A 25,487-nucleotide genomic window follows, 5' to 3' on the forward strand; every position below is an offset into this window, starting at 1 on the left:
TCAGCGCCAGCATGGCCAGCTCAGTGGATACAGTGACACTAACTGGGCTTGCAGACTGGGTTGGGTTCAGATCGTTCCTGGGTTGAGGAGTTTCTCTACCCACTGTCGGAAACTTAAGCTCAAGTGGTCAGGGCTGGATCAGAGGAGGCAGAATGGTTCCAGTGCCAGAGTGATTAGACAGAATGATTAGAAGAGAATGAGGGAGGCTGGGAGGGGAAGGTGTGGCCAGAGTGGGGTGTCAGGCAGGTTAGCTGGGGAGGGGGCCCCTGCTGATTGGACGTTCCGCTAATGAGCTAAGGAGGGTGGGGCTCACCTGCTACTTGAAGCAAAGCAGCTTCCTATTGTCCCCTCTTCTGTGTCAGAACCGCCCACTCGCCACGGGGATGGAGGACATCCCTAGGGCTGGCCTTCAGATGGCTTCTGGGGGCCAATGGGAGCGCTCTGTTGTAGGACTTTACTTATGAATCACTCCCTTCCTTTTGCCCAGGTGGTGACAGCGTCCTAGCCACCGGGCTCCTCCCTGAGCCACCTTAGAGCATCCTGGGACTTCTCCATGCGCAGCGTGAAGTGGTGGCCCTGGGCCTCCAGCATCGTTTCAGCAACAAATCTATTTGAAATTTTTTCTTTTAAAGATGGAAAATCTGACTGCTTTTCTCCTTTTCCTGTTAAGATTTTATGGCCAAAGCGAAGATGGAGATGAATTTAGTAATTCAATCCGCCAGTTATTTATCGCTTTCAATACGCTGATGGACAGGCCCCTGGAGGAAGCTGTCAAGATCAAGGTCAGCTTGGGTAGCTCCTATGTTGGTGGGGAGGCTGTTCTGGGACAACGGAGAACTGGCCGTGGTGGGGGATAAAAAAAAAAATGAAAGTTAGTTCCCAGAAAGCTTGTTAATGTTAGAATGACTTATAGAAAGGAAATCCTTGCGTTTTAACTTTTATGAGCATTTATATTTGCAAATGTCGATTTGCCAAAGACAAGCTACCCTTTCAGACGTCCCTTGGATGCTTTTGTGGCCCCTGTGAATTCAGCCAAGCGATACTGATGATTCTTCAGGGAACAGGTTTTATCCTTAGGTCTCCCATTCTTCCCAGCCGCCCAGAATCACCATCATCAGTTTTTTTAAGTGTAGATCTGTTATCCCTAAAGGCTCAAATCTGAACTTTATTTTTTTGCTCACGATGGCAACTTTGTGAGGGAAACGTCAAGTTTTCAATTACCTCCTTGGATAGAAAAATGAATTCCAAATGGACAGTGATTGTTGGTAGTAAAGACAGAAAGCCTTGACTCCTGACTTTTCGGGGAAATGATCTTGGGAGATCGTGTTTAGCAACATTAGCTTTCTTCTTCATCGCGAGAGCGTCTGTGTCCAGTTTACTGTTTAAGATCCCAGCATCTGTCGTTTCTTTGGGATCGAGCAGTGGATTCTGCCCTGAGCTTACCTTTGGTGTTTTTCTTACAGGGGGCAGCCCTGAAGTACCTTCCGAGCATAATAAATGATGTCAAACTTGTGTTCGATCCTGTTGAGCTCAGGTAAAGAGCCCCAAACCCTTGTTTCCTGACTTGAACAGAGAAGCAGCTCCCCTGCTGGGCTCGGGCCGCAGCCCGTGCTGTGTTTCTCACACGTGGTGACTGCTTACATGTTTGTACTCAGTTCTGGGTAAAGATGTCAAAGACACAAAGCCGGCCCCTGAGAGAGGTCTGCACTGTCTCCAGGGAAACAAAACACACAGACGTACAATTACCTACAGAGAAATGTGCATAATCATGTGCTTCCAGCCCTGTACCTAAGTACCCCAGGAATGCAAAGTCAGATGGTGATTGACACAGGGTGGAGTGAGCTGGAAAAGGATTGTGCGGAAATTGAGTGTGAGAGCAGGGTCTGCAAAGCAGTGATGGAACTGACTGAACTTTGGCAATTTAAGCCCACTCTGCTCCCAGGCTGAGCCCTGGAGTGAGCAGGGAACACAGCCTTCCTGTTCCCCCACCTTCCCCTTCCCCCTTCCCCCCTCCCCTTCCCTAGACAGACTCTCAGGTCGTTGGGGAGCAAACTCCAGGTAAACCTCTCCATGCCCAAATCAACTTCACAGCAGAGGGGAGGTGTGCAATGCTGCCTTCGACTGGGCAGAATGAGAACACTAACCCCCGGGGTTTCTCTTTCAGCATGCTCTTCTGCAAGTTCATTCAGAGCATCCCTGACAACCAGTTAGTTCGCCAGAAACTGAACTGCATGACCAAGATAGTAGAGAGCAGTCTTTTTCGGCAGTCGGGTGAGTCTCCACCAAACACTGCGGAAATTCCAGTCTTGCGTCTTTTTCAGCCAATGCTCCCTTTTTTTTTTTTAATGTCAGTAATGTCCTTGCCAGTCATTTATTGGTACTTAAGGACCTCCTGGAAAGCCAGTTTTAAGGAGAAGGCAAAATCAGTTCAGTATTGCCCATAGTTCCTCAAAGAGCAAAATCTGTGTTCTTTAATCTTTAATTCGAAGAATCAAGTGTTTTCATTCGTTAGAAAACTTTGTCTTCAAAATTGGAACCCTGGAGAGTAACAGGCAAGCAGGAAAGATGGTCCTTTTAAACAAATGCATCTCTTTTGACTTATTCTTATTGCATAACCTCAAAAATAGGGGCTGGGGGATAGAGACAGGGATACAGCGGGGCAGCGATGCAGACATGCAGTGGGGCAGCGGTGTGTGCGGCGCCACTGGTGCTGGCTCAGCAGATCTGCTGTGCGCCTCTCTCCTCGACTCCGTCACGGTCAAGTCACGTTAGTAGCTGAAAATTGCTCGTGGTGGAAATCCTTACACCACGGAAACTGGCTATTGCTATGAATCAGAGAGGTTTTTGTGGGGTCTGGTGGGGGAGCCGGATTACCAGCATACTGCTGGGAGGGGAGGGAGGGATGGAGGGGAGAAAACTCGACCCTGATAAAATACTCTTCATTTTGTAACTAGAGTCAAGCGCGTAGCCACCAAGTGTAAATCTCTGTTCCTGTCCCAAAGTTGGCATGGGGAAGGAGGTCCAGTATCTGGTCTTTCCCCAGTCAACCCCAGGCTCGCTTGGGTGGGGCAGCTGCGGGAGCTTCCTTTGAAGCCACCACCAGGTCCGGGGATCCCGGAGGATGACTCATGCTGCATGTATTTGCTGGCGGGTCTGAGGACCAGCAGGACTCCCCAGAAATAGGAAAGGCTGTGTGGGTGGTTGGTGGGAGAACCCTCCTGACCTTGCCCTTGGCTAGTTACGTAACTTTAGACAAATGAGAGATTTTTCTCTAAGTCTCAGCTTTTGTCTCCATGGAAGGACGGACTTGAACTAGACTGAACCAGCAGCCTCTTTCGGTGCTGGTGTTTTCTGATCCTGTGCGTTTTAGCTGGCACAAGGACGCGGATGGAGGCAGTGCAGAAAGCTCGTGGGTGCTCTTAAGTAGAAAACCTAATGTTAGTACATCTCTTAATGTGCTGTGATCATCTCTGCCTCTGAGGATGCAGAAGGCATACCTGAAGATTAAAATAAAGATGAGGTGTCAGAGCAGAAGAGCAAGCCTGCACTGGATGCTTCCATTAGAGGAAGTACTGTCACCATTCACAGTCATTTCTGTTAGTGCCCAGAATCCCCGGACTCATTGGAATAACATTTTATATTCGTGAAGATGCCGGGAGGAAGACAGAGCAGAAAGGCGGTGACTTACTTTATGAAGCCCTCGTGCCTGCGAAGACTGGAACAGGGTGTGAAACACACTGCGATGTGCTGATAAAGCTCAGGATTTGTAGGAATTTTAGAGTAGCTTTTCTCCCTTAGGTGGAAAATTTCAAAAAAACTACAGCAATTTAACTTCCTTAGTTTATTGGTTTCATATGACTTAGCTTGCAAAGATCAAGTTGGCACTTTTTTTTTTGAAAGCTAAAGGAATTGTTAAATACTTTCGACCTTTGGCTGCACATACATGTGATAGGTGTAATTTTTGGAGTGTTTTGTTTGTTTGTTTTTAAGATCAGGGTGCAGGGCTGAGGTTCCTGGCCTGAACCCACATGCTCGTCGGTGGCCGGGGGAGCCCCTGCGGGGGGCTGCGGGAACAGGCAGAGGGAGGGCGGCAGGAAGGAGCCGGGCTGTTCGGGCGGTGAGCTGGCCGCGTTTTCTCCCCCAGAGTGCAGAGACGTGCTCTTGCCACTGCTGACAGACCAGCTCAGCGGCCAGTTAGACGACAACTCCAGCAGGCCTGACCACGAGGCCAGCTCGCAGCTTCTGAGCTGCATCCTGGAAGTGCTGGACCGGAAGGATGTGGTGAGTCGTGGCGTCGCTGCTGCAGAGCACGGCATACGCTGGTCCCACGGCCGCGGACTGGAGAGACCCCGGGCAGCGTGGTCCCAGGGCGCTGGGGCCGGCTGCCCCCGCATCAGAGGTGGTTAGAGGGGCTTCTCCTGGCTCGAGCCCGCCTTGCGGATCTGGGTCCAGGGAGGTCCACCTGCAGCTGGGGCTGCTCCCGGCTGGTGTTTCCAGTTTGCCCAGTTTGCCCATCACTAAAAACCCCAATGAGACTTTCCAGAACCAGAGCCCTGTTTGGACTTGTTTCATAGAAACCTCTATCCTCTTCTACCTTTGGTACCTGTCAGTACTCTTGTAGATACTCCTGAGCTTCTGAGAGGGTCTCAGTTTTTTACTCTCTCTGACACTGATTCTTCCTTCTGGAGCCTAGTGGAAGTGATGTGTTATTTTTGTGGGTTGGTTCTTTGGTTGGTTTGTTAATTTTATCTCATCTCCTTCCCCTCCAAGAACCTGGGGCCCCACTGCCTGGATTTGCCGTGTTCTAGAGATTGCACAGCTCCCAGGCCTGTCAGAGCCTGCCCCCGAGTCTGGGTTCAGTTGAAGACAGACCGGAGTCGCCAGCCCCCATGACGGCCATGTTCCCACAGAGCCCGGACACCTCCCCTGGTTTCGCCTGAGCCCTTTCTCTGGCCAGTATCTTTAGATTCGGTTCTGCTGAGGGCTCTGGAGAGCACTGGACCTTTTCCTGTAGCTAAATCCTTAGCCCCCCGTCCGGGATCCAGCCCAGCTTGGCACCAGCCTGCCTCACCTCCTGCTATTTGTCACACGGGCAGGCCGGCAGCCCTGCCGGTCCCCGCCTCAGCGGTGGAAGGACAGGACACCCCTGCTTTCTCTACCCCCCCCGTCTCTCCCCTCCCCTGAGCTCCTGCAGCCCCTCCGTAGTATTTGTGCGATTTATTTGCTATTTATTCATTAGAAGTCACTCCCCCTCCCTTTATTCTTCTTGGCTTACATGTGTTCCTAGAAACCACATTGTCAAGTACAATCAATTTTCCCAAGGAATTTTGTGATTGGAATTTGATTTCTAACCAGGTGCTTTGCAGCAAATAAGTACATGTGACCAAACATGTCACGACGACAGTATTTTTTAAAAGTAACTCTTCGAACTCAGTAATTAAAATGGTAAAATGGAGCTCCGAGCCCTACAGATTGAAAAAAAGGTGGTGGACACTCTGGTCTAGGCAGGGCTCCACGATGTCCTCACATGGCCTTGCCTCCTCTGTGTTCTCTGGTGTCTCTTCTTATAAGGACACTAACTCATCAGTCCAGGCCCTGTCTTCACGTCCTTACTGCCTCCTAAAGCCCCATCTCCAAGTACCGTCCCATTTGGCGTCAGAGCTTCAACGTAGGAATTTTGAACATAAACGTTTGGTCCATAACAGTCTCCTTGACTTGAATTTCTTGGTTTCTTTCCTCCTACCCAGAAGGTGGCAAGAACTTTGTACTTTTGCCTTTCGTTCCCACACATGTGCCTAGTTGTCCGGGGCAACCTACTCAGTGTCAGGACTGGGTACCTCGTGCTAACGGGGAGCCCCCTAAAACTGTTTGTCGAGTCGGTGGCCACGGTGAGCTCTCAGTGAGACCAGATGATCTGGGTCATCAGGGAGGCATTCCTTCCCCACATCTGCACATTCCTCTTTTAAATGTTGGAACCAATTATTTTCAACAGATTCCTTAATAACATTATATGTCATGCTATGAAAGCATTTCCCCCTTTGGACAAGCAGTTGCTTTGTGGGGAAGAACCAGAATAAGAGTTAAAGGTGCAACTCCTCAGTCCAAGGTTTCCTTAAGAAAGGTGAAGCTGAGTCTGAAGATGTGGAGTGCATTCCTGTGTCCCCCCCCCCCCCCCCCCAGGGCCCCACGGATGCGCACATACAGCGGATAATGGAACGGCTGCTGCGAAGGATCAACCGGACCGTGATCGGGATGAGCCGACAGTCTCCCCACATCGTGAGTGTTGCTCAGGGGCCATGCTGCCTCTGCTGTGTCCTGGTGCCCCGTCCCACCTGCCTACTGGGAGGCTTCAGGGCCCAGCATCTTGAGACCAGACTCACGTAGGCCTCGCCACCGCCCACCTCCAGCTCCTAGTCTGCACTGTGTGCTGGGGTGTATAGCTCCCTCGAGAAATGAGGGGAGTCCAGAACTTCACAGCCTCCTCGGATGCCTGACCCCTGGTCACTACTGCGAGCAGAAATCTGACGCTGATTTTCCCTTGTGGGAAAATGATGCAACGGGGTGGTAGGGAAGGCGAATGAGGGAGGGTTAAGGACCCCTTCTTAAGGAGCCTTGCTTATATGGAAGGTGAAACAAAAGACTCTTAAAATACATAAAAGCAGAGACCCACTGAGATATATGAGCACCCTAGGTGGACTGAGAACTCGAGACCCACTCCACCTAACGCTCTTTAAATATTTACTATTTTATTTAATGACAATATGAGCCTTTGTGAGCAGAAAATTCGAGGTTTAGCTGACCGCACTCAGCATTTCCTCTGTCACCTCAAGCAGTTGGGCTGTGATTCTCAGTGTGTGCGTGCTGTCTGATCCACCTTCGTTAGAATGGTAACAGTAATCACATAAGTACGTCCAGCCATGTGATGAAAACCATGGTGGTCACTGTTAGCGCACTCCTGTGTGTGTGCCCGAAACCCTTTTAAGCATTTTCTATCTCATTGAAAGCTCCCACCAGCCTCCATTTTTCAAATGTGGAAATGTGCAGAAGCCTGCCCTAGGTTACACAAGCACCAGGGGACCGAGGTGGCCTTGGCCCCAGGCAGCCAGTCTGGATGGAGAGCCCTGCACGTGTGGCCATGCCCAGCCCTCGGCAGCTTAGCAGGTTATGTGCCATAGTCACCGTGAGAGGAGTTCTGATAAATCCAGTTTTCCCCCTTGCATCACGTTTCCCCTGATATTTGGTGTGCTCTTAGATCAGTGCCCTGTTACCATCCAGCCTTTTTGATTCAAAGAAAAAAACGTTGAAAGAACTTGGGGTTTGCGTGCTTTTAGGAACGCCAGTGTTGCCCTGGCCTCTTATTCTCCATCCACTGTGTCTGGGAAATGTCAGATAAAAAGTGTGATTGAGCCCAGAGGTAACTGTTGAAAGGCCAGGTTATATCATGTTAAAATGAAGTGTCTTTTACTTGGGATTACTAAAAGCTATGGTTAGATTTTAATTAGAAGACACAGAACTATCCCAAATTGCTATAGTAAATAAAAACCATTCATTTATTCAAAAGTATGTATTGAGAAACTGCAGTGAGTCAGGCACTATTCTGGACCCTGGAGATAAATCAGGAAACAAAGGAGGACAGAAAAAAGTCACTACCTTAAAAAAGCCGTGTTCTAGCAATAACAATAACAAAAAATGAACTGCATGGTATTAGGAGATGAGTGCTGCGGAGAAAACATGAGCGGAGTAAGCGGGGTCAGGGTAGAAGAGTTACAAATTTAAGTAAGGTGGTTAAGAATGGCTTTCCTGAGAAGGTAAAGTTTGGACAAAGACTTGATGAAGCGAAGTAGAGGGCCACGTGGATGTATGGGGAAGGGCCTTCCAGGCAGAGGCAAGAGCCAGAGTTAGAAACCCTAACGTGTGTCTTAGAAGATTCACATGTAATTGAGAGAGCAGACCCAAAGAAGAATACAGAGAAATGACTGCAAGTAAGGGGGTGTCTCTCTGCTAGATTACAACTCAGGGTGATCCAGAACACATTACAAGAGGATTCAGATCTTGTGTTCAAGGCATAGACACTCAGTGTACCATTAATTGCTTTTGCCAGGCCATTTCTGTCATGGATTTAAAATTTTTTATAGAGAAAGGCAGACTGGTAACTCTGTTTAGGAAATGACATATTGGTTTACAGGTGACACTTAATACACTATCTTAATTTAAATTTACCCATTCAGCTTCTCTTAGTAGTGAAATCATCCATTGTCTCCCTTGTTTAAGCTAACTCAAGAACCTTGGCTCACTGTGTTCCAAGAGAAGGGTTAGGATTTGAATGTTTGAATGTAAAACTGGCAGAATCTCCGTCACATTTCTGTTAAAATAAGAGGAAGGGAGGGGACGTGGCTGAGGTGCCTGGAGTCAAGTGAGCATGCTGGAGAAAGAGAAACACAAGAAGGGAAAAAGCAAGGGGCAGACATAAGGAGGGACAAGGGACAGGCAGTCCCAAAGAGAAATATGCCATACATGTATAAAGCAATAATGTACTTTTTATATCTTATGAATATAAATTTAGTAAATTTTTTCTTATTCAAGAATAATTAAATGTTAGAGGATCCAGTAATAAAATTTATCAGTTTAATAAAAGGAAAAAGGCTCTCACCTTGAATGCCAAAATATATTTGAAAGATATAACATCTATTTCAAATTAAGAATAGGAGATGTTCTGGGCATACAGTTAACAGGTAACACATTATATTGATGGTCATAAAAAGGAGAATCAAGATGTCAAACCTCAACACTGTTTAGCATTTTTCTATAAATTCTAGCCCATGTAGTAAGACAGACAAAAATACAGTGCATATAAATATTAAAAAAAGATCATAATTGTCATTATTTTTACCTGAGATGACTACCATATCTGAGAAGTCCAAGAGAGTTAATTGAAATTTTAATAAAACTAATGAGCAGTGTATTAAACTAACCAGTCTCAAACAAATAATATTCAGTGGCTTTTCTGTATAGCAGCCATACCTATTTAGAGATTGTAAAAAAAAAAAAAATTTCCATTTAATTTACTCACAAAAGTGGGAGAGCAAAAAGAAATAAAAAAATACACATAAATGAATAGCTAAACGGAAGTAAAAATGGAGGACTTGCCGATCAGATTTTAAAACATTACAATGTTACTCTAATTAACATAGTGTTGGACTCATGAATGGAGGATATATATCAGTAGAACGAAATGAAGAAACTTTAAAGAGACTTTAGATTATATGGAAATTTTGGTACCTTTCAGTAGGGAAAGTGAAGGTATTTAATAAATGTGATTTGCAAAATATATGAACAATGTGGAAAAAATTTGTCTGACATTTTATTTCATGCTGTACCCACAAAATTTTCAGATGTAATCAAGAGTTCAAGGTAAAAAAAAAAAATTAAACCATAAGCAGCTAGAAGCACATACCAAAAAAAAAAAAAAAGTACATACCTATTTGTAAGAGAAAAGAGATTCCTGATTTTTTTTAAATTGAAAGGCTACTATAAAAGAAAAAACTAGATTTTACTAAGTAAAAAATTTAAACCCCAGTATGTGATAAATATATGTAAAATAAATGTCAAGCACCAAACTATAAACATTGTAAAATGGCTAATAGCCTTAATATACAAAGAGCTATTGCAAACCACTAAAAAAAGATATTTTAATTTAAAAAATGGGTAAAGAATATAAGCAAAAAGCAAAGTTAAAAAAACACAAATGGCCATATGGATAATAAACATGGACAGAATGTGTCATTCAGAACAAAGGGAATGCAAATTAACCAAGAATGAGATTAAATAAAACTCCAGTGCCCAGAATAGCAAATGCCTGGAGAAACGACCAGTGTTAGGTGCTGATGGTAATGCAAGCTATATGCTGGTTTGGCAATAGATATCAAAGCCTTAGTGCAATAAATTTACATTACTCTATAATTAGAAGAATAAACTTTTCTAAATGAAAGAGGCTAATTCAGACATTCATTCAGAGAGGTGTACGTGGATAGTCTTTTCACTGCTTTCGTATTTAGGAAGTTATTCTCTCCATCCCAAGAGCAGCTGTATTTTCATCTCCATGCCAAATTCATTGAAATGTGTGTTGTTTTCGTAACTGTATGAATACAGGAAGATATTAGGTCTAAATCTATGATTCAGATATAGTTGGACTAGGGGAAAGCAAGTTAAATACGTAATTCCTGACCTCAAAAATAGAAATGATGGTAATCATCCAACTCTCCAACGCCTTTCTTCAAACCAGGTCCCCTTCTTCATACCAGTGATGCCCAGCATCCCTGGCTAAAGGATTCTGGAGCTGGAGAAATGACATTGAAGTGTTCTGGCAGGGAGCTCTCCTTTCCTGCCCTCTTCTCTGCTCTTCCGCTCTGAGTGTGATTACCTCTCTGTTTCCTCTTTGCTTTCCTCTAAGCTCAGATTTCTTTAAAAGCTCTAAGTATTTCAGACATTTCTCCGCGGACTTCTCTGCTACACCTCTATCTCAACAAGAAACTCAACGTCTACAAGTTGTTCTAGCTTAACTAGTAATGTGGCTGAGATCTTAAGAGCCCATATCCCCTGACCTGTAGGATTTCGCAGATCACAGCTGTTAACAGGATGGGTGAAGCCCTCCACGTTCCTTAACTCAGACCTGGAAGGAGCTTGTTTTAAGCAGAAACAGCCAAGCACGTGCCTTTGGACCTTTAGAATGCAGTGTGTTTGCAGCGTGGAGGGGTCCCTGCGTGGGTTATTGGATGGGGGAGACCACAGCACATTCACCTGCATCTTATTTTGTCGGTGGTCTGAGGAGCTTGGATGTGTGTTCTCTGTCTCCTTCCAGGGGAATTTTGTCGCCTGCATGATTGCCATCCTGCAGCAGATGGATGACAGCCACTACAGCCATTACATCAGCACTTTCAAAACCAGACAGGACATCATTGTAAGTTGACTTCACTGGGTCCTTGAAACTTTAAGACTTCCTGTATTTGGTAAAAAAAACACTTGACCAAAACTGAGCATCATCAGCAGTTCAAGATTCTCTCCCCATACACCTCCAGGGCTGCGTGGTTTCCACAGAGATCACGAAAAGGAGTGTGTTGATTCTTACTGTTTCTCTGCAGTAGGATTTGAAGAAGACAACACTGCATGGACCAGGAGGTTCTCACGCAGCCCCACGAAGGATCTTGGATTTAGAGCGAGCCCGTATTTAGAAACATTTGGGAGGTCTCTTTGCCCTCATTTTCGGGGACAGTAGGTACTCATGCCGTGGCCAGGATTTTAGGAGGCAGAGGCGTGTGTGGGCTTCTAAGATGTGCTTGGTGTCATCGTTTTCCGTATCCCCTGGATAGGGAGACGGAGGTAATGCTTGCCCTTTGGAACGTTTGTAAGTTATCTTCAGTGGAACACACTCCATTGTCTTTTGTTTTTAACAAGAAAATTGTTCTGATAGTTACCATTAAGCACACAACCCAAGGCGGCCTCAGAGGCTAAGTGAGGCCTCTGGCTGCTTCCCAGGATCCTTCTCTTCAGGGAATTGTTACCGGCTGTTAAAACATCCCTGAAGGTACCGTCTTGTCTGGTGAAGCGGTGGGCTGGACATGGTACTGGATTAACAGTCTGATGTCTCATTGCACTGGTCTTTGCTCCGGAGAACTTCCCGTCATTCGTGCATATTCAAGTCTTCCTTATGCTCTAGATTTTCCACTTTCTGCCTATGTTATGCTGATAGCATGTGACCAGTACAGCCAAGGATATCCAGCTCCTTCCTTGCCAATCACCCTCCTTTCTGTGAGGTCCACATGATGGAAAAACACACAAGGAATGGCAGAGGAAGTACTGTTTATTATTACTGGTTGTCATTGACCCAGTGATGAACTCTCAGAATGATGTCCTTGGACCATGTGGCTTAATCTGCAGGGCTAGGTGGGCCTCCATTCAGGCCACGCTCTGTGGGTGGCGTGGATACAGGAACGCACAGCGTTATGTAGCTGTACTTACAGAGATCTAGGCAAGAGGATTAGGAGGTGGGGAGAGGTGGAAACAGGTGGGAGCTGAGGGTGGCAGGGTTTCTCCTCCATGGGAAGATGGTGGTGTTGGTTTAAGAACACAGGCTTCAGAAACCCCAGATCTGGGTTTGAATTCTGGGTGGTTCACTTTCCTCTACAAAATTTTGGGAGAGCTGTTGCACCTCACTAAACCTCAATTTTCTCATCTGTAAGATAGTCCCTCCCTGGGGGCTAACATCAATTTTGATTGAATTAACACTTGGAAAATATGTAGCTTTGTGCTTGGCATGTAGTTAATACTTAAGATGGCCAGCTACTGCTAATGATAATTTTATTATTTTTAAAATTATTTTTTATTTTTGTATAACAGATTAATATAAAAATGGTTCAGTGACTTTTTTCCCCCCCATATTTCCATCTGAAAGCAGGTAGAATAGGAGTTATACTAAATCCAGAGTCTTGACAATTGGGCTCCATTTAGTAGGCAGGAAAACCCAGGTTTAACTCCTGTTTTCCAGGACAGTGGTGAGCTCTTCCTCCTGTACCACCTAATTAAAAGGGGATTGTTGTCCCTGTGAAGGACTACGGTCATCAGTGGCGGAGCTGGGCCTCCCGACTTCTGATAGACTGTCCTTTCTCTCTCTCCTGCTGCCTTCTGAATAATCACTTGAAAGATTTGGGGAAGTGGCAGATAAAGTGATCCTGCATTATCTGTGAACCGCCTCTATTAAGCCCTCACTGTTTACAGTTAACTTAGAGCATCAAGCGTTGCATGTTGAGTTGGTGTCAGAAGCAGATAACCGGCATCCACATTTCATCCTTGCTTCACAAACCGTGAACCCTCGACTTGACGGGACAAGTTAATAGAATGCTTAATAAATAATGGGTGCATGTAAAATGTATGATGAAGAGTGGAAAAACTTGTGAACTCTTGTCTCTGATTTCAGAATGGAGGGTAGAAAAGTTTGACTCTCCCCTGAAGCAGAGGGAAGACTCAAGGGTGGTGCAGACTTCAGAGCCAGAATCGCTCCCATTCCTGGGCCGTTTGGCATCCAAAGTGCCCGGATTAACCAACCTGATCAGTGTCTCGGGGGGATATTGTTAGAAACAGAACCCAGGCCCCCTGCCTCCCAAGCACCGTGTTCTTTCTGTACGTGATGTAATCCGTACGCTAGAACGGCACGCTTTAGTGCCCGAGAAATTGGACTGGATTTTCGTTTCAGGAATCTAAGTGGAAAATGTCTAAATTTAACTAACGAATAAATTTTAGAAGTTCTGATTTTCAGTCCGATAGTTCTGAGTTCCTTTTTCGCTACAGCCCCCTTTCAAGCAGCGCAGCTGTTTTCCCGATGCTGGACTTTCCTTATTTGTTGTTACAGCCATCACGGTCCGCTGCCTAAGCTTTTTTTAAGGGCCATTTAGGAGCCTTCTCCCAGGCTACATGTGGTAACATTCCTGGAATAGGAAGAATCATGGCTTTGTTTCTCATTTTATAGCATTTTTGTTTTGTTCTAAAAATAATAAAGGAGGATTGGACTCAGAGTTGTTAGAAGTATCCGTTTTCGCAGACTCAAACACTGGCGGTTGCCAAAGGGAAGGAGGGTAGAGAGCCAGATGAAGGAGGTGAAGGAGATTAAGAGGGCCTAACTTCCAGCCAAAAGTTAATAAATCGGGGGGAATGTCATGTACAGCATAGTGAGTACAGTCAATAATATTGTTAACAACTTTGTGTGGTGACAGATGGTAACCATATAAAAAACAACTAGACTTATTGCGATGATCGTTTCATAATGCATAAAATTATCAAATCACTGTTGTACACCAGAAATTTATTAATATAATATTGTATATTAATTATAACTCAATTTTTTAAAGATGATTTTTTTAAGTCTCAGGTTTTTTTTATCAATAGTTATTGGTGGATTCGCTGTAAGTGCAGTAGATCTTTTCAGACAACACATGGCAGCAGAGAACTACAGATATGATGGCTCTAAACTTGGGATCCAGAGCCCCACGGTCTCTTCCCAGCTCCCCTGCTGCTTGGTTTCCATGACCTCAGACAAGTCATTTAATTTTTCACAGCCTCAGTTTTACCATTTGTGTGATGTAGACAATTTTTTCATCCTTGTCTTCCTTATCGGGTTATCTGGTGTAAAAGTCAAATCAGGTGATGGCTGTAAGAATGCTCTGTAAACCTTCCTCAAAAGGCAGGCTGTCATGGGGGACAGGGGACCACTTGTTCTGACACAGCCAGCATTCCTTTATGCCCATGTGCAGAGGGGAGAGACTTACGAAGTGTAACCTCAGCTTTCCCCCAACCATTTCTCCTCTGCTCTCTGCAGGACTTCCTCATGGAAACTTTTATCATGTTTAAGGATCTGATTGGAAAGAATGTCTATGCCAAAGACTGGATGGTCATGAATATGACGCAGAGCAGGTGAGACTGCCCGTGATGGGTCCTGAGGCACTTGGGTCTGGTAATGAGCTTTCTGACCCTTGTGAATCTCTTCAGCTCAAGTCCGTCGTCTGGAAAGTAAGGGTCCTCCCGTTTTCGTGATCCTGGTTTGTGGGTTCATGTTGATTTCACCCTGGCTGCTGCCGTTGCTCTGACTTGGACTCAACTTTCTTCTTCCTACTATAACCTCCTTGTCACTCCCGTGCTGATTATCAGTGTCAGCCCACGTGGCATCTTTTAGTGGCTCCATGCAGCCATCATTATCCTGACATCCCAACATTCAAGCTCCGCCCACCCTGCTTCTCTAACCTTATCTTCCACTGTTTCCCTGTGTATACTCCATGCCCTCCAACCAAACTGGCCTCTCTCTGTCCCTGAACATGTTCTGTACTTCCCCTCAAGCTGCCGTTTCCATCTGAAGTGTCTGCCCCATCGTCTCTGGCCATCAATACGCCACCCATTCCTTGGGGTCCTTCTCAAATGCCATCTCCAAAAGAAGCCTGTCTGGCCTGGATGTCATCTTCTCTTCTTTTAATTCCCCATACCTCTTTGACACCCCTGCATAGAATTTTCCATATCCTTTTTGGGTCGTGGTTAGATGTACAGGTTGCAAATGACCCTCACCAGGTTGTAGACTTCTTGAGACCAGGAACCACCTCTTTCAAAGCAAAACCTGACCCAGCGCTTTGCAGTTGCTGGTAAGCAACAAAGCTGTGTTGAATGAAAGGAAAGTGAACTGAATACAGATACTCTATTAAAAGAGATTTGGGATTTTTAAAGAGCTAAATAGAGGAGATCATTATGATAAACATTATTAAGTCTACATGGCCCTGATCCTTGATTAGAAGAACCCTTCCCATCTATGTACAGATTAGAGGAACAATTGCATCCAAAGTCCTAGACTTTTAAGCACAAGCAATCATGACGGAGGGAGAGACTTACAGAGGGAGAGATCTGAGGACCAGGCGCCCCCTGGCTTGTCCCTCAGCTGTACCCTGCACTGGCTACATCGAGGTGCAGCCTTGAGCGGTGCTAGTAGTCAGTTCTAGAAGCTGACCTTGTGTGTCGACTGTGCTGTTGTTGGTCTTAAGGACCTTGATAGACCTACGGGTCTTACGTTGCCAGGTCCAGGTGTGGTTGGCTTCGGTTTTTAACGTGTATGGAAAATGTTTCAAAGAGCATGAAGTTGCCTTTTCCATCTGGTGTGTTTTTCCTCCCCCAGGGTTTTCCTCCGTGCCATAAACCAGTTTGCTGAGGTTCTCACAAGGTTCTTCATGGATCAGGCAAGCTTTGAACTTCAGGTAGGCGTGCGACTCCCCTGCGGGTTCCTTGAGTTCTCAGCCAAAGCAAGAGAACTGCTTCATTTTGGAAAACATCACCCCAGATTTTATCATAACAAAAGCACACAAATACACGCGTGCTTGCAGGTAAGCACTCAGGCATCCCTCTGCCTGCACACAGTTTAGTGTGCAAAGAGCGGTTCGTATACACACCTGTTTCAAAGTCCAGGTGATAGCAAACCAGGTGACAACTTGCGCCATCTCCTTCCTTCCTTCCTTCCTTCATTCACTCATCCAACAAATATTAGCGAGTTCTATGTACAGGGCACCAGTCTAGGCCCTGGTGAAGGCAGACAAGGTCCAGTTCTCGTGAAGCTTCCGTTCCAGCGTGTATTTTGTTGGTGACATGCTTTTGCTGTGTCATGGCCTGTGTTTGTATTTGTGGATATTTTCAAGTGGAGAGTCACAAGCAGAGGAGATTATATATACATATTGCATACACATGTGTGTTTGTATGTGTATGTATGTCAAAATGGTATACATATGTGTGTGTCTATACACACACAGACACTGAAACAGAATCAAGCTATACAATTCTTTGGTTACCTATTGATCTGCTTTTATTTACTTTTTCTGTAATCTTTTCAATGATCATAAATACATTCACAACATTTTTAATGGCTGAATACAGTCCATTATATGGCTGGACCATGATTTATTTAACCAAATTCTTCTTACGAACATTTTGTTTGCTTGTTTTTTTTGGGGGGGGGGAAGGGAGAGGTAATTAAGACTTATTTATTTTGTTTTAATGGGGGTACTGGGGACTGAACCCAGGACCACATGCATTCTAGGCATGCACTCTACCACTGAGCTCTACCCTCCCTCCTTCTTATGAACATTTAGATTGTTCCCATTTTCTGTTATGTTAAATAGCACTGTGATGGCCTTCCTTGTTTTAAACAGATTTTTTTAATACCCATTTTTATTTTGCCAGGAGAAAGCCCTGAAGTATTTACTAGTTCAAAACTTTGGCAGGACAAGTTAGGGCTTTTGATACGTATGGCCAAACTACCTACAAAATAGGTACACTTCTTGGCAGCAACTTTTCTTTATCCCAGGAGTAAAGACAAATATCATAGTTTGAATTTTTTAAAAAAATAAACCTTAATATTAATAAAGTGTTAAAACTTCCAGGGCTGAATAATTGAAACACTAGAGAGGAAAAGAAGTCTTGCGGATTTTATTTTGTTTTTCTGTAATTTCTGGCAAGTGAATCTACCATGTGGCACTGTTTCATTATGACCCTTATTAATGTGATTTTCCATTTCTTTTCACCCACACAATTAATTTTGAACAGCTCTGGAATAATTACTTCCATTTGGCAGTGGCATTTCTCACCCATGAGTCCCTTCAGCTGGAAACCTTCTCTCAAGCCAAGCGCAACAAAATTGTAAAAAAGTAAGTGTCCTCTTAAACTTGCTTGATTCTATCATTTCTGTTTAGAGCATGATTTTTGATGTCACAGAAATTACTGTTCACTGGCTATTCAGGTAGTTAGTGATGTAGGTCTTAAAACAGTCATTTAGCAGACCTCAGATTTCCCAGATTCACATCTCTTTTCTCAAGGCCCCGTTTATTTTCCCATCAACCATCGCTTTCTTTCATGGAATCTCTACATGGGGAGGCACTGAGGCCAGCAGTCCTCCTGTCTCCGAGAATAGCTGCCCTCTGCTGGCAGCTTTTCCGAATTGCAGGCATAGTGCCTCTCTCACTCATTTCTTCACAAAGCAGGCTCCTCTGGCACCGTTGATCTACCTCTCAGTCTTAGCAGAGAAGCCAAAACTAACACGTAACGTAAAAATGCCCTCCAGATTCCTGGCTCAGAATTCAAAACGGGCTTGTGTGTAAGAGTGATGAGAGACGTAGGGAAATTTTTCATTGCTTTCATCTCACATCTGTTTCAGAGTTCATTGAGAGTCTGGAAACTCAAAGACTGTGTAGTTAAAAAGAACTTGAGAAAATGTATCCTTTAAAGCGCTGGGAAAGTTTAGTTCTGTTCCCTTGCCAGCATGTCTGGAATTCTAGGCACATTATTTAGGACCCCTCTGGTTCCTAAAATGCTAAATTTGGTGGCCCAGAGATTGAGATTTAGTGATTGCACTTTAAAAGATAAAAGTAAAACCTGTTTTGTAGACTTCCCTGTGGGGTGGGCATCAAGAGATATTTGATTTTTAAGATGAATACCTTAATTTCATTCTTTGGAATGCCTTAAATGACATAACTTCATTCAAGGACGGATTTGATTTTGGTTCAGTGACCATAAGTGAAATGAGTTGACACCAAGTCTGGTAAATAAAGTGGCTAGTTGTGATTAATGGTTCTGGTTTTGGTTAAAGGGAAGTGTGACTGTAAGTACAACCCTTGTTAAAATATATATGCATCTGGGCAAAGATAAACCTTGGGAAATAACATTTATATTAAGGTCATAGGAATGTGAGTGAATTTTCTCTCAGGACTCCTCTTATTTTTATTAAAAGTAGCATCAACAGTACTATTAATAAAGAATAAGAATAGTCATCATTTAATGTGTGTTCTAAGGCAGACATGGACCACATAACGTTGTCTAATATTAATTATAAAATTAGGTTAGGTACTTTTGTTAAATTGGAGTAGTAAGAGAAATTTTTAAATAGGATTTTTGTTATTTTCTAATTTTTAAAAATTCTAAGTATGTTTTTATACTAGCTTCTGAAGGCATTTCCAAAGCAGGAATTTGAAAAAAATGTTTGGTACAATAATAGCGTAAGTAGAAGATGTGGAACCATGCTGATAGGATGGGTCATAGGTCCATATTCAAATTCCCTGGGAACATTTTCAGTATCCACTTTTGACCCACCCTCATGCAGTTTTCCAAGCCCCCAGCCTCTGATACGGTATGTGGTCCAGGGCAGCCCCAGGCATATGCATTCCTTGAGAGATTTCCAGGGGACTCTGATTCACCTCCACCCAAGCACCGTTGTCTAGATCTCTACTTGTTTTTCCTTCGTTATCGACTCCTGTAAAGAACCTTTTCAGAAATTGCTTTTTAATCACATCCTTGCCCTGAAACATGAATACCACAGATAGACTGTTTATCCCTTTATGTACCAAATGTATTTCTGTACTTGATATGGAAAAACAGTAAGCTTTTTTGCCCCCTCCAAAACCAATTTTCACCCCTTTGGGGACACTGTCGCTCCCACTGAGAATGTGTATCTACTATGTTCCAGTGTGAGCACTTTGAAGAGTGAACTGGTGTGGATAAGGGTTACTCAATTATATATATATATATATATATTTTTAAAGGCAGCATGTTTGTTAGACATCAGCCACATTACTGTGTAAATCACACCTCATTCATCTTCGTCTTCTTGCGTGTTTATGTTTTATTTCGTTGGGGGAGGGTGGGTATAGCTCCGTGGTAGAGCGTGTGCTTAGCAAGCATGAGATTCCAGGTTCAATCCCCAGCACCTCCACCAAAAGTACTAGGTAAATAGATAAGCCTAATTGCCTACCCCTCCAAAAAATTAAAATTAAATTAAAAATTTGAGAAAGAAAAGAGCAACCAGCGTGTTTCTCTCTTCTCCCTTCAGTAAGCCTGTCAGTCTCACCCTCTGAGTCATTTTCAGCACTTCCTTAGGTCCTCTTCCTGCTGTGAAAGCTCCCCCCACTTCTCTGTGGCTCAGTTCTTTGGGGGCTTGTTTAGGTAGCAACCAAATCTTTCAACGTGACTTTGCCTCAAAACCTGCCTTATTTGTGACCGAGAGGAATGCAGGCTCTTTTTTGCTCCCTTCATCACTGTATTACGTGTACTCATTTCCTCTGTAATCTTTCTCGTGGTGTGTGATCTTCTTCCTAGATACGGGGACATGAGAAAGGAGATTGGCTTTAGGATCCGGGACATGTGGTATAACCTGGGTAAGTGAATGACCCAAACTCCTGTGAGACATGCATCCCGCGATGAATTCTTTATCGTTGTAATTCCAAGAACCCTGAGATTTATTTAGTCTGTGTGTGTCTGGAAGGGAAAGTTGACTCGTGAGTCTCCTATGACATCCATATGTTAAATCAGAATACAATCTTCAGTCACTCACTTCTGAATTGAGTTGATTTACCCACATAAGCTTTTTCTTTTCTTACGGGCCCTGTGGAGGGAGATTTTAATACTTTACTTCCAGTGAATTATTTTTTTTAATACCCTTTCTTAACTTTCATTCCAGGTCCCCACAAAATCAAATTCATCCCATCCATGGTGGGTCCCATTCTGGAGGTCACATTGACCCCCGAAGTCGAGCTCCGGAAAGCTACCATCCCCATTTTCTTTGATATGATGCAGTGTGAGTTCAATTTCAGTGGAAATGGCAATTTCCATATGGTAAGGAGCAGTAGACCTGTAATCTTACTTATTTATTTTCTTTTACATAGAGAAGCAGTCGCCTAAATAATGTAAATCCAAGTTGATCTACTTTTATTTTGCATTTTAGTTTGTAAAGCAACTAGATGTAGAATCAGATATTCCACCTCAGTCCCTAGAAGCAGCCTTTTTGCTACCTGTGTTTCCTAAACCATCACTCTTACCTCTGGATAATTAAAATTTGACTTCTTGCATTTCAATCCTATCTCTTGCAAATATTCAGTGGATTAAGGGAATGGTGCAGAGATTTCTAGTTTTGAGACCAAAGTTTGTCTGATATATTTTGTCGATGCTTCAGTTTCCTTATCTCTGCAGTATATTCATGTTGAAGGGAAGATTTTACAGCCACCAAGTTCTGCACGAATAATCCTGTGGTTGAGACATCGACAAGAACCAAAAATAAAATAAGAAATTAAAATCATTAAGTTGTTTTTATATTCATAGTTGTGATAGGAAAATAATGTTTAGGGTAAATTTTTTTTTTTTTTCTGAAAACATAAAGCAGAGGACAAAGTAGCAGAATGCACTGCTTTAGGAAGTTTTGCTGGGGCCTTGGTGCACCGTTAATGGACGACGTGAAGTGCGGTCTTCCTCTGTGCATGTTGGAAATAGTTCACAATTCAGTAAATGGGTCAGACCAGACCTAGAAAGTTTGGCTGGATGTCTTTCGTGTCTTCTTCTAAGAATATGGCGTTCTGTGAAATTCTGACTCTGCTTTCAGTTTGAGAATGAGTTGATCACAAGGCTGGACCAAGAGGTAGAAGGAGGCAGAGGAGATGAACAATACAAGGTCCTTCTGGAAAAACTGTGAGTATTTCAGAAACACACGCACAAAAAAAATCTCAAGTTGATTGCATCAACTGCTGCACTTAACAGGCCAGTTGAGTAATCTTAGCATCGCTGGGGCCACCACCACAAGTGGTGCTCGGTGGGGTTCATGGAGTTTACACCATCCACTGCTGACATGTGTTTATCTGATGTGAGTCACATGTTTGTGTTTCCCCGGCCAGCCCGGCCCTGGAGAACAGAGCAGATGGAGGAGAGGGGGGGATGGACAGAGTGGTGGCATCGAGCCCAGTGTCTGAATTGCTGAACTTTAACAAAAGTGCTAGCGCCTCTAATTATGGCTTCAAAACAATAATTTAAAGGAGAAAGGAAAAGCATTTCAAGGTCCACTTACATTTAAAAATACCTCATGCCCAGTAAAGGATATCTGAGAACACCAGGGACATCTCCAGCCAGGTGGCCCTTTCCCCGCTCCCCCGTCCCCCACCCTCTGCTCAACCCAACATACTCATTCCTTCCCTATGCTCACATCATCCCCACTGCTCCGCCCTGCACCCCCACACACCTTCACCCATCACCTTCCAGTCCTCTTACTCCCCTTTGCACACAAGGACTTACAACATAAAAAGAGTGGTTAAAAACCCTTGGATGTTGGTGTTAAGAGACTGTGCTTCAAATCTCATTTCTCCACATACTAGGATTTTGACATTGGACAGACGATTTATCCTGACGCCTTTTTAAATGTTTTCATCTGTGATAGTCGAATCTGTGTTTTAGTGGGGATTAAGTGAGATGATGCATAAACACAGCGTCTGCCACGGAGCTCAGGCTGATGTCAGCGTCAGCTGCTCTGGTGTCTGTTACTGTCATTATCTGAGGATCCTCACATCTTCCTGGGTTGTAACTACCCTAGACTGTCCATTTCCTGTGTTCTCTGAACTCTTACGATATCAGGCAACCTGCTGATTGGGTAGGTACCTAGGTTGCTCTAGGACTTACCTGCTTTGTGGGGTGGTGGGCACTAGACTGAGTCTGAGGACAGGGACTCTCAGCTCTGTTTTTCTTTTTTAAATGTTTTTTTTAAGAAACCAGCACACTGGGTACTCAGAAATGCAACTGATGACTCATCTGTATTTTAAAGAACTAGGAGTCCTTCTTACTTTGTTTGTGATGGATGATAGATCTTTCCTCCTGTTTGCACTAGGTCTGCCTTTCAGCTTCAAACCTTTTAACCTATCACTTCTCCAATTCTGATCTTGTACAGAAATTAAATGCAGAAGTTATGCACACATACAAACACACACACGCACGACATTTACAAATGATGAAACTACACTTTTGAAAAAACCCTACAGTTGAATTTTCACCCGGAGATCTTATTTTTTCTTCATTCTTCTTGGATCACACATGCAGAAAAATGTGACTGCACAAATCTCCAGTGCTCAAGGACAAGAATAATTCTGAGAGTCTGGACTAATGCTTTGAACCCTTTTTTTTCCCTCTTTTTTTCTTCTGTTCTGCAAGATTTCTTCTAACTGCCTAATCTAGGAAGCTTCTATAGAAGCTTTGCTCTATTTGGGTCCAGAGGGAGAGGATTTAGACCAAAAGCTTAACCTCAGTCTATTTGTTTACAACTGTGCATTTTTTTCCTGAAAAATAACACTTTTATCTGAAGTGCCATATGTCTGGATGTGTACTGGATTCCTAGGCTCCTCTAGGCTGGGCAGCAATCCGAGGCTCGCCAGAGTGCCTTCAGGATGCCCTGAGGTACTCGGCCTTAGGGAGAATAAAGACAGAGAAAAGATGATCTCTTAAATGAATAGAAGGATCAGATAGTACACAGAGACCTTTTGGGCAAAGGTTCTCATTTCTGTGGTATTGACAGAAGATAAAAACAATAAACAGATACTCATAGGAGTTCAAAGAAAGTCATCACGGGCTGGGATTCTCAGTGACGGTGGGATTTGAGCTACAGACCTAAAGAAAACATAGAACCAGAGAGGAGCCCTGTGCGTGAAGGCCCCGGGGTAGGATAGGATGGAGTTACCGAAGGGTGTGTGTCTCCTCGTCTGGTGCCACCTGCTTCTAGGACCTTGGACAGCGCTCATAAGTGGTGCTGGAATGGCGATGTGGGATGTGGGCTTTTGTCTCTTCCTTCACACCCTCCAGGCTCCTAGAACATTGCCGGAAACATAAATACCTCTCCAGCTCCGGGGAAGTATTCGCGCTCCTGGTCAGCAGCCTCTTAGAGAATCTCTTAGACTACAGAACCATCATCATGCATGACGAAAGCAAAGAGAACCGCATGAGCTGCACCGTTAATGTGCTGGTACGTGCCCCACCCCTGAGATGGCGGGAGGGCAGGGCCGGGCCACGCCTGTACCCCTCAGCACAGCACAAAGTAGATCCAGCAGGCACCTCGGGACCACCTTTCTGGAGTCCGTGTCCTGCTGAGTCTAATTAGAATGGCCAACTCAGCTTTGAACTCACAGATACCAGCTGCCTCAGACCTTGAGGATAAATGCAGAAACAGGGATGCAAAATGCAGCATCAGATCTTAACTCTCTTGCTGAAGGCCACCCTCAGCCTGTTTCTCTGTCTTGTTTATATGTGGTTGCTTTGTTGTTAGAATGACTCAACAAAAATGCAGTAGAAACAGCATAGCTTGAGTAGAGGATTTAGTCCATGCAGTCCTCACAATGGTAGAGCTCTGTGGTCTTGCCTTTCCCTAGACAGTTGTACCTGGACCACAGACCTCGGAGGTGTAGGCTGCCACACGCTCCTCTGCTTAAGATAAATCAAGAACCTACCACCTCTGACCTCCCGAGAAAACAGAGTCTCGTGTGACATGGGTGTGCCCTGGCTGTCGGTTCACGCGGAACATTTCCCTCACATTTCTCAGAAGCATGGTCCTAAAAACGTCCTTCAACTTTTCTTCTTTGTAAACTGTCACTTCCATATTTTTGGGGGGAGTATTTGTTAAAAGGGAAAGAAGAGCATCTTTGGAAAAGGGACAGTGTTGAAAAATGCAAGTCACAGGTTGGCTATTTTTGTGCCAAGCTCATCAATAACAGATTGACACTGGTATTTTGTGACTTGTTTGTTTGTTTGTTTTGTAGAATTTTTACAAAGAAAAGAAGAGAGAGGACATCTACATAAGGTAAGATGGAGGGAATTTCTGCTTTTGCATCCGGCTTTATTATTTATTTCTCCAATAAACAAATAATAAGCCCCAATACCATGCTTCCTGCTTTGAGAGACACCAACAAGTATCTGAAATGCTCCCTGCCTCCTAAAAGGGTGAACTCTTTATACAATTAAGTACGATACAGAGAAGTGCAGAGGGAGGACTGTGCTGGGATTTGGGGGAAAGGGTAGAGGACTCTGGCCAGGCGATCGGGAAAGGGGAGACGTGGAAATTCACCTTCTGTCAAGGTCTGTTAGCCTGGGGTCCAGGAAGCCCTGAACATGGAACAAACTTGAACGTAACCGATATGCATCTTCTTGGGGAGAGATTCCATAGCTCTCATTGAACTTCTCATGACTCTGACATTAAAAAAAATTTTTTTGAGCAAATAAAAAGTTAAGTATCATTGCCTTAAAAGAAGAGTGCAAAGTGGAACCAGTAGATTAAGAAAGACACAAAGCCCGGAAGCAGCACAGAGACTTTAAGGAATAGGAACGAACTCTTTTCTGCCTAAGAGTAAGGAAGCACTCACGTGGAGCAGAGGAGAGAGGATGGTTAGCTGCCATCCGGCTGGGACGCGGGCTGAACACTCTGTCGGTTCCCCCTGCGGCAAAGCGCCTCCTTTCTCCGCTCCTCACCAGATACCTGTACAAGCTGCGGGACTTGCACCGGGACTGTGAGAACTACACCGAAGCTGCCTACACGCTCCTCCTCCACGCCGAGCTCCTGCAGGTAAGGGGCTCAGGGATGCAGGATGTCAGCTGCCCGGCCCTTTGGGGCCACATTATGATTTTGTTGGAAGCCATCCCTGTTCAAGGGGGGACCCTTTCATCCAAGAATATTTTTATACCTTCTCAAGCGGCACAGCTAATTTTCAGACTAAGGCTGGGAAAATGTCTTTTATTTAAGAAGCAGAGCACAGCTTTCAGGTTGCTAGTATTGACATGCTAATTAAAAAACAAAGCACACGCTAATTAAATATATGTTTAAAAAATGTGTAAAACTGCAAAGTTGTACATTAAAATAGAACCATAGAAGTACTTGCCCATCTATGCTCTCTCACTAAGTAAATTCTACCGTGTCATGGATACAAATACATCGATACATCATGAATCCCAAATAATTATTTCTAGCTCTAACTAATATCAAATAATTTAATTTAGGGAGAATTTCCATGTTTATGAAAGAGTGCTTTCTTATCCAAAAGCATGGTGTGACTTTTTATTTGTCACAGTCTGCTTGGGTGCCCTTCGATGGCATGTTAACGTTTTCTGTGTTGAAGTCTTGGGTGTTCCTGGTT

General features: G+C 44.2%; 1 protein-coding gene across 1 annotated transcript in view; it reads left to right on the forward strand.

Moving 5' to 3' along the window:
* Positions 1-25,487, forward strand: part of DOCK5 (dedicator of cytokinesis 5) — a 176,548-nt gene that overhangs the window by 117,831 nt on the left and 33,230 nt on the right. Inside the window, exons 23-37 of the mRNA XM_031442198.2 lie at positions 671-782; positions 1,464-1,534; positions 2,165-2,271; positions 4,145-4,281; positions 6,181-6,276; positions 10,859-10,957; positions 14,366-14,460; positions 15,701-15,779; positions 17,119-17,219; positions 19,660-19,718; positions 20,021-20,175; positions 20,936-21,021; positions 23,170-23,329; positions 24,120-24,160; positions 24,829-24,919. Of these exons, the coding sequence (XP_031298058.2) occupies positions 671-782; positions 1,464-1,534; positions 2,165-2,271; positions 4,145-4,281; positions 6,181-6,276; positions 10,859-10,957; positions 14,366-14,460; positions 15,701-15,779; positions 17,119-17,219; positions 19,660-19,718; positions 20,021-20,175; positions 20,936-21,021; positions 23,170-23,329; positions 24,120-24,160; positions 24,829-24,919 (1,489 nt within the window). The remainder of the gene's footprint in view (positions 1-670; positions 783-1,463; positions 1,535-2,164; positions 2,272-4,144; positions 4,282-6,180; positions 6,277-10,858; positions 10,958-14,365; positions 14,461-15,700; positions 15,780-17,118; positions 17,220-19,659; positions 19,719-20,020; positions 20,176-20,935; positions 21,022-23,169; positions 23,330-24,119; positions 24,161-24,828; positions 24,920-25,487) is intronic.

The sequence above is a fragment of the Camelus dromedarius genome, chromosome 36, assembly GCF_036321535.1.
Source record: "Camelus dromedarius isolate mCamDro1 chromosome 36, mCamDro1.pat, whole genome shotgun sequence".
In the NCBI taxonomy this organism is placed as follows: Eukaryota; Metazoa; Chordata; class Mammalia; order Artiodactyla; family Camelidae; genus Camelus; species Camelus dromedarius.